We start from the raw sequence: 13,382 nt of genomic DNA, 5'->3' as shown, positions 1-13,382 counted from the left end.
CCTTTAGAAGCACCCATGCATACACTGCGGAACTGCTGATACAGTTGGGAAGGAAAGAAGAACAGTACACTCAGCAAATCTCTTTTTACTACACCCATTTTAAGAGAGTCAGGAGAAATAAGAGTGTCTATAGATATATTTGCTTAATTCAAAGAAGCTAGTGTGTTACTCTGTGGCATGAAATTCAAGCAAGAAGCAAAAAGAAAAGAAACAATAGAAAATTATTGAACTGGAAAAAGCATTCTTGTTCCTCAGAAGAATATCTGACTTCATTTAAAAATTACAGCTGCCTGAATTTCGCTCTAACAAGCACAAGAAGTTATCTTAATGCAAGATTTATACTTTAAAAAAATACGCAAATGTTGCTTATTGGCATAGTACCTCTATCTGCTTGGCCTAGTAAGTGGAAATAACTATTATTTTTTAAACTGACAACAAACTACACATGGAACTTTGTTTTTAAACTGCAAATCATCTCTAGTATAGATTGAATCCTAACTTTGATCTAAGGTATCACACCAATGTTTTTATTTAAATTGTTACGTCATATAAGGAAACTCAATGCAACAGAATTTTCACAAAGCAGACTTACAGAAATAACCTGAGATAATAAAACAGGGTAATATTGAAGGGACGAAAGAAAATCTTCCCAACTCAATAAAATCTTACACTGGACTTGCAACATATCCCACAATCACCAGATTTCCTTGAAAAGCTGGTATTCATCACCCAAATCTCAGGCTGCAGAGAAACGCTGTGTGTAAAATTAAACATTCTGGTATCACACTGATGAAGAAAGAGAGAAGAGAAAAAAAAATATTTTGACCCAGCGATCTTCCCCATGATCCTGACCAGTTATTTATCCAGCCAAGCACATAATCTAAGCATCCCCAATACTACTGCTGCACTTTCGCTGCTACTTACCAGAGAAACTGCATTTTGGCACCTAGCACATATGTCCATACCAGATGATCTTTTCTGTTTCAGAGATCAAAATTCTGCAATCAGTATTACTGCTCCAAGGTAAGAAATTGTGATTTGCAACCACATTCAACTCAATTCCGCCAGGTGTTAGACTGCAGCGAGTCAGCCGTGATGCCGCCTTGCAGACAGACCTGGGGTTTGCAGCAAGACAAAGCAGCCCCCACCCCACGACACAGTGCTCAGAACAGCACTTCAAAGCCTAAGAGCAGCTTCTGACAATTTGGAGTTTACGCTCAGAATCGGACATCTCTGGCAATTCAGCATCAAAACTGGAAAAGCAGATAAGGTATGGAAGTGCTTCTTTTCCCATAACAGGAATACCAGGAATGAAGATGAATACTGATCATATGCACGGTTCCTTGCATTTGTAGGTCTTTGTGTCACCATTTCACTTAAGGTTTTGTATTTTTTCAGTCAGATCTGAGAGTTCCTGAAGCACTGCTCACATCTAAAATGCATGAATTGGCTTCCCTGAAACTAGCACTCAGCTGGAAAAGAACAAGAGTCATAAAACTAAAAACTGCACCAGGGAATAAGAAAAAAAACAAACAAAAAAACCCCACCTTTGCATTTACATTTTGGATTTATGAAGCACTTTGTTATCATCAAGATTAGCGTGGCGTAAGAAAATCTTGGTGGGTAGACTGAAAAGAAGCCAGTTTTTGACAGCCTGGTTTTCCTTTTATTCTTTCATTCTAACATCTTCCCTACCTCTTGGTCATTCCTGCCCATCATCCATATCTGTAATTCATACTCCACTTCCCCCATCACCTCACAAGCACTCTAGCCATCCTGACACAGCATTATCCTGTAGATACAAAGCAGTTCAGTTTTACAAACAGCCAGCCTGGAGCAGTGGAAGACACGCATTATCCAAAAGTCTAGACATTTCCAGAAAAACTTTGCTAACAGCCAGTCATCATGCCTGGAGAAGGATGTGCTAATTAGAACATGAGTACGTTTTTGCAACTTCTTTAAAACATCACCTCAAGAGCTCCTTGAGTTTTCATGAGGAATAAAATCTCCTTCTGCTTTTTCCAGCAAGAGCTTTAAATCTACTGTTGCCTTCAGGTAAGGTTTTCTACAGCCAAAGGCATAACATTTCCTCAAATTGTTACCGATGCTCTAATTAGGAGTGTAGCATTTGCCCTGGAAATATAATAGGAACTCACAGATTATATTATCCAAATTAGGTTCTTTTCCCCCCCACTTGTTTGGAGACGATGCCAATTTAAGGCCTAACACACAGTTTACAGTTCATGCCCCCTCAGGGCTACAGTAACAACAGCAGATTTGCATGTAAGTAAATGCATCACAATTCTATACTGTCTTTACTTTTTTTTACTGTCTGTACTTTTGGCTGATGATCACTTCGCTATTTTGCAGTGAACTCAGTGAACTGCAGTGAAGCTCCCTTGTTTTTAAGCCCAACCCACGCATACATGGAAATCTCAGTTTCACATTTTATTTTGCCTCTTAAAGCAGGGTTTGAGCCCTCAAGAGTTGTGCAAAGAAGTTTGGAAATACGTGAATGTTCAGAAAACAAAAATCAAAAGAATCAACAAGTACGTATTTTTTAAGTCTATCTCTGTATTTTTCAAACCATCTCGTGATTTCTGGATGTTCCAGATTGGACAGTCTGGCTGCAGAGGAAGGAATTTTACAGAAATTCAGAACAACAAAGCATGGCAAGCTACAAGAAGGCTGTAAATACATGCATAGCTTCCTCTCTGTCAACGTGTGAACTGTGCTACACCCATTTGCAGACCTTTTGATTTAAAAGGCAGCTGGAAAGTAAGATTTCTCCAGGGATCTTTCGTTGTGGAACTAATTCGCTGTCGGTTTGGTCATTTGTGAATCTCGTAGATATGCTCCCAAGTACCAAGGGAGGGAGCAACTGAAGGACTTCCGTTATTTAGTGTTTGAATGGGAGAGATCTAGTGTATTACATCTGAAAATGGATATTTATGTATTGGATGAAGTTTGCCATGAAAATTAAACTACGTAAAAGCGTAAGAAAGCACAGATTGTGTATCTTTTAACATACAAGCAGAAATACGCATCACTGCAGTGTTGATACTTGAAAACAAAACAAAAAGCCCACAACCACAAGAAATTACACATTTCATTATCAGACTGTGGTTCTAGATACATTTACATCTAAATACACCCTTATTCATGCCACACTAAATAAGGCGTATCCATTCAGGAAAAGAAGTTACAGGTCACTGCAATACTGGAATCTATAGTCTATTTCACAGGTCCAGATTATTTTCACTGAAGTGAAAATAAAGTACAGGGAGCTGAGATTATCTCAGTGCTTTACAGACCATTACATAAAGAAACAAAGAACAGAGGGAGAAAGAGTTAAATGCCAAGCACAAATCCTGTCTCTCTGGTTCTGCACCTATTTATACCTGCCAAGCACTGCTGACTGCAGGACCTTTAGATCAGTCTAGGATGTTTCACTGTTTCATTAAGTGGCAACCTGTAAATTGCAATCTGGCATAGCTGCATTTGAAGAAAATCCACCCTTAACTCTTGCTGTCAAAACCCAAACCAACCTAAAAATGTGTATACATACATGGAATAAATAACCATTCGATATTTTCTGAATGAGCTACCCTTTCAAGGCTGAACACTTAGTCCATAGTCAACTTCATTTCAAATTTACTGTAGTGTATACATTCAATGGTTAAATGTTATGATCTGTTCTGCTTTTATGAGATGACGGGTGAACTCTCTTTGAATAATATGTCTTACACAAATGTGGTTCTCAACTTCTTTGAAGTCCATAGTCAGGTTAACTCTTTCCACAAAGCACCTAAAAATAAAGTCATTGTGGATAACAAGTTGTACTAAATGTAGACATAACATGAAGAATGTCACTACATAACAAATAAATTTTAATAAACATTCACTTCTGGTGAATAAATTTTAATAAACATTCACTCATTGTGGATAACAAGTTGTACTAAATATAGACATAACATGAAGAATGTCACTACGTAACAAATAAATTTTAATAAACATACACTTTAAAGAGCTGGTGTGCCATGTTCTTCCAACCTACTCTCTGTTCCACAGGGTTCTACATCTTTGTCTCAGAAATATAAAAAAACAAAGCAGCCTGAAAAAAATCTCTAGTTATTTGCAAAGTAGATTCACTGAGGAGTTATTTTGGATTGACATTAGCATGTGGATTGACATTTCCTTCTGACATTCTATAGTCTACTGTATTTTATCACAATCAATATTTATATTGCATAACTTTGATACAGATCAGATAGCATGTCACAGTTCTGACATTACACTCAGTGTAGACTGTTTCCATTTCTCCTTAGGATATTAAGATAATTCGGTCATAAAATGTAATATTATATAAGATTTTAAGACAGCAGGTGGCATCACTTAGTTATTTTTAACTGTTTTACACTGACCATTTACTATGCAGCATAATTCATTTTTGAAGATTAGTAAATGAAGCTCTATGAACAGCATAGAAAGTGATGTTTCAAAAAAAGAAATAATAAAATATCATCATTTTATCTATCTGGTTGCCTTAATCTGTATTACATTTCATACAGGCATCTTAAGAGCCCCCAGTTTCCCACAGCTGTGGCTGCCCTTCTTTGATTCACCAGACACTTCTGAGCCCCTGAGTGAGCCTCCTACAAGCCATCAGCTGAAGGCATTCATATCTTCAGTAGATCAGCGAGAGTAATGGCTGGCTTGCAGAAATCTGGCAGATGTGACCACAGCTTAGTGGTAATTTATAGACTCTTTTCCTCATCTGTTCCCTCTGGGATCACTATCAGAGCTACATCACGCCGTCAGGCACAAATTCACAAAATATTTTGAACCACTATTAGAGGAGCTGCCCATTCAACAAATCAGAGTTAACAGAAATGGTGAATGCTAGAAAAGCTCCTCATGTCCATCTAGCATCACATGGGAGATAACAGCCAGGATGAAAACAGAGCCGGCTCTAAGCTTTGCGAGTTGCTGCAAAACAAGATCTGCTATTCTGTCTTATTTTTGTAATTTCCTTCTCCTTATATAATACATAGGATGATGTGAAAAAAAAAAAGGCAGAAAGAGACATTTCCTTTGTGTATTCAGATGATATAAAGATTTGAAAAGGTAAACTATAAAAACAAAGGTGTCTGTGCACAGGCTTAAACTGCTGTACAGAAAATGGGAATTCAAAGAAGGCAATGTACCAAGTCATTTTTTCTGATCCCTTTTCAGAAGAATAACAAAACCATTATGTTCTGCTCAGGGTATTTAGAAAGTGGCTGTCACAGTAGTTCGTAGGTGTTACAGCAGGAGCGCGTGATCAAAAATGTTTTATTTTTCCAGGTGCCGTTCGCTTCGAACAGATGCAAGAATGCAGCGTGGGGATCTTGAACTTAAGGTGCCATCTGGGAGCAGTCGGGGGGACATCCTTTAGCAGCCTGCGTGGCAAGATTTGTAAATTCAAAGATGGTAGCCCGTGGTGCAAACCTAGACCAGAGGTGGCCCTGTGCTGGCTGCTCCCTGGTAAGTGCCACTGCTAACCGACCCCTCCTGACCCACATACTCTTCCCCAGAGCGCAACAGAGAGCAACGGGAGAGTCGCTTCAAACCTTGCGTGACAGAGATGCGTGGGAAACGGGGAAGAGGCCATAGAGAGGAGGGAAGAGATAAGCCAGCCTACAGGAGAAACACTGTCCTCCTCAGCCATGCATCCACAGCTCTGCTTTTCTTTACCCACTCAGAACTTTTTCTCTGGTCTTGCCTTTTTAAACACTATTCAAAGAGCCACACTGCACGTGCTGTATGAACTCGGAGATGCCAGCCTTGCAGGATACTCAGCAACTCTTTGCAGCGTTGCTAACAGTTGATCCTGGGTTGATGGATAAGTGCACCAGCATGCAGGCTTAGTATTTAGGGTGCATTTAATAGCAGCCAGGAGTTTGACCCAAACGTCTTCTGTCTGCAGTAAGAGATTTTCAATGAAAAATGAATTGTGAAAACCAACAGGGCAAAGCAATTTGTGAAGAAGCTATAGATTTCCTTAGAAAAGAAAAAAATACTACATAGAATACTGAAAGCAAACATTAGAACTAATGAAGAGGTTATAAAATCTTTCCATTTTATATCTTTGTAAAGATTTGTTTTCTCCCTCGGTGTCCAGATCAGCACATTAGCAGTGCACTACCAAAGCATTCATCATCTTTCTGCTCTCAGCCTAGGGAGGAAATAAGCTTTTTCAGCCACTCAGAGCACGTCATTATACTTCTGAAAAGCAAACAGAGCTGTAAGAGCTGTGAGGAACAGAGGAAGGAAGGAGTCAGTCTCTGATACACTAAATTACAGAACCATTCTCAGATCTTTTTTCTTTTTATGGAATTCACCTTCTAAAGCATTGACACTGCGTGCTTCAGACAATACCTCCCCCTCCCCCCCCCGAAAGGGTTAATTTTTTTTCCCAAACTGCTAGTAATACAAATTGAATGACATTTTTTCTCCATAATAGAATGAATTACGGGTATAAAACGAACAGTAATGTGAACCCAAACCAGGAGCACCATTACTAATGTCATGATAATTGGCATTTATACTCATTGCGGCCATATGCTTTCTGCTGAGTCAGTTCTGAAATACATGCTTGTCTGAAAGGTATGAGACAGAAGACACAAGACTAAATTCCTAGAGGTCACTGAATAGTCAGCAATGTTATCTATAATAAATATCACTACAATCATGAAAATAATTGTATGTTATAGTTGCCTACAGTAGCATGGGTAAGCTTCAAGCAACCTTGCCCTGTCCTATCTTACAGCTACAGCTTAACAAGACAGACAGTACACAGAAACTAAAAACCACAAGACACTAATTCAGGAGGTCTGTATTCAGTGTCACAAGTGATGTGGGGTAGACTTCACATTTTAATTGAAGCATATAGGTTTAAATGTCAGACCATATTTTAACATTACTTTGAAATCTAAAATTACGCATAAAGATCTAGCAGGGCTTTCTAGAACAGAAACAAGTCAGTTGCCTAAGCCCTATTGCAATCAGTAGTTATTAACTCCGCAGTCTATTCAAACAATGTTAAAAAAGCACTGAGGACCCCTCATACATTTATGTGCCCGGGCATTTCTGAGTACCTGGCCTCTAGGTACACGTGAACTGCAGCCCTTCAAACTTCCTCAATACTGCAGCCATTATGCCCCATTCAATGAATTTTGTGGAAACTGAACCTCATAATCAAACTACTTATTGTATTCCTTATGCAGAGACACACATACATAAACAGAGAAAAAACATTTTCTAAAATCACAGTGAAAGTTCTATAGACATGCCTACATTATTTCCACATTCAGCTACAGCAAACTTTTGAGCTAACCTGTGTACATAAAGCATTATATTCTCCCCAGCTTACTTCTGGCAAGGATAAAGAGGTCTCGAGAGCTCCACTGCTTCTCAGGATGAACCCCTACAGGATTCCCTTCATGATTTGCCTGCCCGCACCTTCAGAATTATTTCCTTCCCAAACCCTCCTTTCCTTTTTTCCCGACTAGTCTTCCTAGTTAAATTCTGAATTTAAATAAACAGTGAGAATGGATGGTTTCTCAAGCGAGTAACAATCTACTTACACTTTTATCCCGGTCTCAGCTGTCCTGGTTGGTTTGCAGACACCTGTGCAGCAATTGCCAGCAGAATGGCAATCTCCTCAATTCCTTTAACAGGGTGCAACTCTGAAAACCTGAAAAATTACCTCCTTTCTGTCTTTTGCAGCGCTTTTAAACTGCTGGTGGGAGGAGGGGAAAGTCTCCCTATCTCGTCGTGTGAGAAAAAGCTAAAATTCCCATCAGAAGTGACTCACCGACATTAATCATATATACACCCGATTGAAAGGCACTCAGAACATGAAGCTTCAGTCTCATCCTCAGTTAAGCAAATGAGAAGCAAATTGCTCAGCACTATCATATTATTTTAACTGCCATATCTGTGTAATTTTGCACAATGGAGCTGAGGAATATAAATTTATTGTTTCTAGCACCTCTTACAGAGAGGTGCTGCTGAATCTTTTGGAAGAACAAACAGCTGAGTAACGTGCAACTACCTTTATTCTGAAATTTATAAGCACCAATGTAAAGATTTTTGTATACAAGACATTCACTTCACTTACCCCCTGGTTTATGCATTAGAATAAATATCTTTATTGCTTAACCAAGCAGATGCACACCAGAATCTTCAGTAACCAAATTATGCTGCAGCTTGAGATATTGCATCTTCTGTTTGCCTCTCACTGGGAATATTTCGAGTTTTTATTCAGTAATACTAAATCCAAGTCGAAAAATCAAAAGAGTACTTTCTGTTTAGATTCAAGAGTACAGTGAAATGTTGGGGCCGAAGGGGTTGAAGTTTTCTTCTCTTTTTTTTAAAGGAAAAAAAGAAAAAATCCTACCATCTCTGAAATGTAGCTTGAGAATGAGAGGATTTATCTTCTTATTTTAAAAAAAGACAACAGTCACATTTGGAAATACATACATCCTACTGAATCTACAAAGAAGGGAATATTTTCCTTCATACTACATGTGCAATACTGCTCTATGTTCTTCACAAAGTAGACTCGGCTTTTTGCCTTTCTGGTGCTTTTAACTTTGCCTAATATTAACTATCCAGCTCCCACAGGGCTATACTCAGAACTACATATGAAGAATATCCTGTTAGCCATAAGAACAACAGTATAATTTTAAAAAGGGAACTACATTCCTCCCATTTTTCAGGGAAGTGTTCTAATGCCCAGGAACTAGATTATGATCTGTCACGGTCCTGTAAATTCAGGATAAATCAAGTGTTGCTCTAAGATTACCTCAGCATAAAAGAAATCAAGGTCTCATTGCAATAAAGTGCTTAAGCTATTGCCAAGTTAACAATTTCTATTGGCATTTAACTATAGTGTGTTTCCTGAAGCTAAGGCACAGCTTTCGCATGAGCAAGGCTACTCTGAGCAAGAGACTTGTTCTGTTCAAATCAACACTCATCTGACAAATAGCTCTAATACGTAGCAATGAGTGACATGGAAAACTGGCCAAGGATGTAAATTTAGCTCCTCGCTGAATGTTAAAGAATATCCAACCCAGAAAGTATAACTACCACTATAAATAATAAAAATACTTAAGTACATCCTACTTATGTTTTGCAAACATAAGAGCAAACCAGACAAATTTCCTTCCAGGTAGACCTATAAATACAAGAGTCCTGGTCAAAAACTGGGATCTGCTATACTTTACACATTTCTACACCTCTAAAGGAAACATTTGTATGGCGTCAAAGCTTCAGTCTCTTCTAGTTCCTCATACAACAAAAGAGCTTGCTGCTTTGGATAGATCACATGTGTGGCTTCTGGTGTTCCCCCTCCCAAATCTTAACAGTGAGTAAGTCTCCAGGAATGAGCCAAGTGATAATCTCACTCTCTATGACATGGAGTATGGCTTTTTGCATAAATATGCTGCCTCAGAATTAGGTTACAACCACTCACTTTGTGAAGCTCTTTGAGGTGGACTGCTGATGAGCCTCCATCCTTTGAAAAAAATCAGCAGCCTGAATTGGTCATCCAAAAATTGAGGTACCCCAAGCCACTAATCACTTCTGAGACACTTGGATCTGCCTGTACATCACTCAAAAAACCAAAAATCTAGAAAGTAGAATCCCGAACTGACTGTGATGCCACATTTAAAGGGTCCCTAGCAATTACAGTAAATTAAATAAAGTTAGCTAGTGAGAAAGGAGTTAAGTGGAAGTTACCCAGCGGGGTGGAGCTGCTACAGGACCCCAGTATAGACCCCATACTTTCTCTCCCTGTTGTATATGCACAGGAAGACAACCTTGCCCTAAAGGAAGCTCGCATCAATCTCTCAGCAAACGTTAGCAGGAGCAGGACCATGCACGTTTATTCTGCCTTCACACCGTGTTTAGCAAAGTTTTTCTACTACGTCTCAACTGGCAAAAAGGCTTCACAAAAGGAAAGCCTTTCCACAAGGGCTAAACAGACCCCAACTCAGGTTCACAACTTTTCTTATATGGTTCCTGAAGATATTTATTTTGCAGATTCAGTCAGTCCTTAGTAAAGCAAGAAAGACAGAAACATTCTGATTTTTGGTGACTAGGCTTTTTCACAGTCTTTTGACATGTTCAAAAAGAAGAACTCTACAGAATGGCTTAGAGAAAACACAAGTTGCAATTGTCCCTGAAGAATAAGTCGTAAGGAATATCAGCTTGGTTGCTACAGAAGATCCTATAAGGAGAAAATCAGAGGAAGGTAAACCTTCATTTCTTACTAGACTTAGACAGCATAAAGAATGACTATGCTTGATTTTATTTTAAAAATTAACATCTCTGCTGTCCTCTGTCCTAAGTAAGAAATCAAGTGGGAATAATACCTCACATCATTTGAGACTTGTAACTATCAAGAGCAAATCACCTGTGGTTAGTTTGTAAGCTAAGTTTGTAGCAACACACACAGCATACTGAATCCACAGAGCAGCAGAGGGGACCAACCCACATTCGTGTGAAATATCTAGCTCTCAATAATCACTCCAATTTTCATGTGGGAAGCCCAAGGCAAGAGGTTTGGGTTCGATGCCTAACAAGGTCTGTACATAGGTGTCTAAATTTAGGCCAGAAAACTGCCCAGGCATGTACAGCCCTTCTGGCATGATCAATGAAATCTCAGTCTAGTCAAACCTCCATGCCTCAGCCCTGCCACAGCACCCTAAGGTCCACACAGCAGTGATTCAAAAGGGGGAAAGTTCAGAAGGTGATCTCCCAGAGGTACATCTAAAAGGTCATGTGCTTACAGGACAGAGGGGTAACCACGACTTTCATTCAAAACCATGGAAACGGGCTTTTCTTTTACAGGAGAACCTCATGGCCTAAACACTAAGCACATGTGGGAATATATTTCTGTTAAAAATAAAACAAAAGCAAACAAACAAAAAACCCCAGAACAACCACCACCACACAGGCACAAAAAAAAAAAAACCAAACCAAAGCAAAACAAAAAAAAACCACACCACCCAAACAAATACAACAACAAACAAACAACACACAACCAAAGTAACTGCACTACCAGCCAGTACAGGTATAAGACAGATGAGGAGGTCCCCAGTCTTAGGGTATTCTCCAACCCAGTGGCTTGTAGCTTTTCAAAAAAACTGGATTTTGAACCTCCTACCAGGCCACACTGGAGAATGGTGAACCTGAGTTTTCTGGGTCTTCAGTCTGGCATGCTGGCAGGTCTGTGGTATGGCACCTGCTTCTTCCTTTCCATCGCGTAATGCGGTGAGGCACTTACTGAAGGCTGCATTTTCCCCGCCAGAAAAAGCCGGGTGTATCAAAAGTCTGTGTTACGACTTTGCAGCTTGACACTTCCCTCCCTATTTTAACTTAGCCCCAAGGAAACTGTTAAAGGTCAGAAAGAAACCATTTGTAGAGGCAGGAATAGAAGTCCGCCGCCAATCTCAGACCCAGACTGCACCCTTCTACTCACCGCACACGTATGAGTGCATTCTGCACGACCCGGGGCTTAATACTTTCTCTGCTCCGGATGTTCTACAGCAACTGTTGTGAGACAGGCTGGAACGCAGTATGAAGCTTTTCATGCTAAATTTCCAGTATGTTTCTGTACTCTTATGACTCTGGTTCCTCTTCTTTTGTCTGTTTAGAAGCATACTGAGGTAACATACACTATAAATAAAACAAATGTCTTTGAAGAAGCCCTCGGATGCTCAGGAAATCCTTTGCAGTTTGTGGTTCAATCTGTTTCCTCTCTAGTTTAATCTGACACATTGGCTTGTTAAGATGTGTGGTGCCTCACATATTTTCAATTAGTCTTACTAAGATCAATTTCCCTCCTATTTAGACCAAATGGGAGTTTTCATCCATGTTATCTGGACTTTTTTTCACTGATAAGAGAACCAGTTCTAAACTGACAATGTATTAATATGGGGAAAATAGAAAGGGGATGATCTGAATATGGATAATCAGAAATAACAAGGTTACCTAAAATAAAGAACTCAAATGAAATCTGGGTCTCTTGGAGTCAAGAGGAAGATTTTATTTTTCACACTTCATTTCCAGCCTTGTTATGCACACCAAAATACATGCTTGCCTTTGTTCCCATCTAACGATACAAGAGTCTGAGGAAAAGCATGTCAGTAAATAGGAGTAATGACCAGTTTTGATTCTGGTATAACAAGAAAAAAAACAAACAAGGATAATGAAGAACTGTAGAAGTAAGCGTTGAATGCCTGAGGGGAACAATTCACGGGAAGTTAATGAGTACCCAACATGAGACTGAGTAGGAAAGCAAAAGGGTCAGACTATGAGACCTATGGAGGAAAAGCAGAAAACGTAAACCAGGAGACTACAGAGTGAAATAGGGGGTTGACAAATGACAATGAAAAATTCAAAGTATTAGAAAATTAGGAGAATTGAAATGAGCAATCAGATGCAGGAAGGCAGAAAAGAGAAAAAGGCCAAAGAGAGTCATGAATAATTTAAAATAATAATGTACTATTGAAAAAGAATGACAACGTGATATACAAAACTTAGCAGCCTGTCAAATTTTAATTATCTTTTCAATTACTAATTAGGCCTTCTCATTGATTCAATCAAATGACAAACTTTTAAGAGTTTTAATGTTATTGGTGTTTTCCCCCCCACACACTATGATCCACTCATCACAGCGGAGAAGCAGAATCGTATCAGAGAGCTGAATGGGACGTTTGCTGCAAGATCACCTCTGCCCCTTAATACTACAGGAACCCTGAGTGAACGTCTATCCTAATGAAGAAAATGGCAGAAACTTCAATGGCATCAGTGGAGTAGGATTTTACATGTGTTCATGACAAATAAGCCTCTCTGAGGAAGCAATATATCTAAAATGGAAGTTATATTTAATTTTTTTTTTTTTTTTGGTAGTCTTAATTGGAATAATTACTTCTCCAACCGTACAAGCATCAAAGACAACACAGGCAATGGGCATTAGCAGGCACACAGCCACATGATGCCCAGCAGTGGTACCTGCACACGGCCATACCAAGTTACACACACATACTCATTTGATACATCTCCCTTTTTTCCTCCTAGCTCTCCGGACCCAATTTCCTTTTAATCAAGTAAGGGACAGAAAGACGCTGGTTGGTCCAGTGCCAGCATTGTCACCTCTGCACCACCTTCTCTCCCTCCTCTCTGAGGAGCAGCGCTGGGATACAGGGAGGGTAGGAGGACAGCCTGGCATTTCACCCGCAGCCTTGAGAGTGGCAGCGGTGGTTAGAGCAGGTCACAGCTGTTACAGTTAGGGCTGGAAACTAATGCCCAGATCAAAGTACAAAGGAAAA

General features: G+C 39.5%; 1 protein-coding gene across 1 annotated transcript in view; it reads right to left on the bottom strand.

The window, feature by feature from the left end:
- ARHGAP6 (Rho GTPase activating protein 6) overlaps window positions 1-3,879 on the bottom strand; it is a 128,541-nt gene extending 124,662 nt beyond the window's left edge. Inside the window, exon 1 of the mRNA XM_009885952.1 lies at window positions 3,703-3,879. Within this exon, the coding sequence (XP_009884254.1) occupies window positions 3,703-3,861 (159 nt within the window). The 5' untranslated portion in view covers window positions 3,862-3,879. The remainder of the gene's footprint in view (window positions 1-3,702) is intronic.
- Between the last annotated feature and the right edge of the window lie 9,503 nt (window positions 3,880-13,382).

The sequence above is a fragment of the Charadrius vociferus genome, unplaced genomic scaffold (assembly GCF_000708025.1).
Source record: "Charadrius vociferus isolate BGI_N301 unplaced genomic scaffold, ASM70802v2 scaffold105, whole genome shotgun sequence".
Lineage (NCBI taxonomy): Eukaryota > Metazoa > Chordata > Aves > Charadriiformes > Charadriidae > Charadrius > Charadrius vociferus.
The sequence above is the reverse complement of the archived record's forward strand: the minus strand, read 5'-3'. Positions and strand labels throughout refer to the sequence as shown.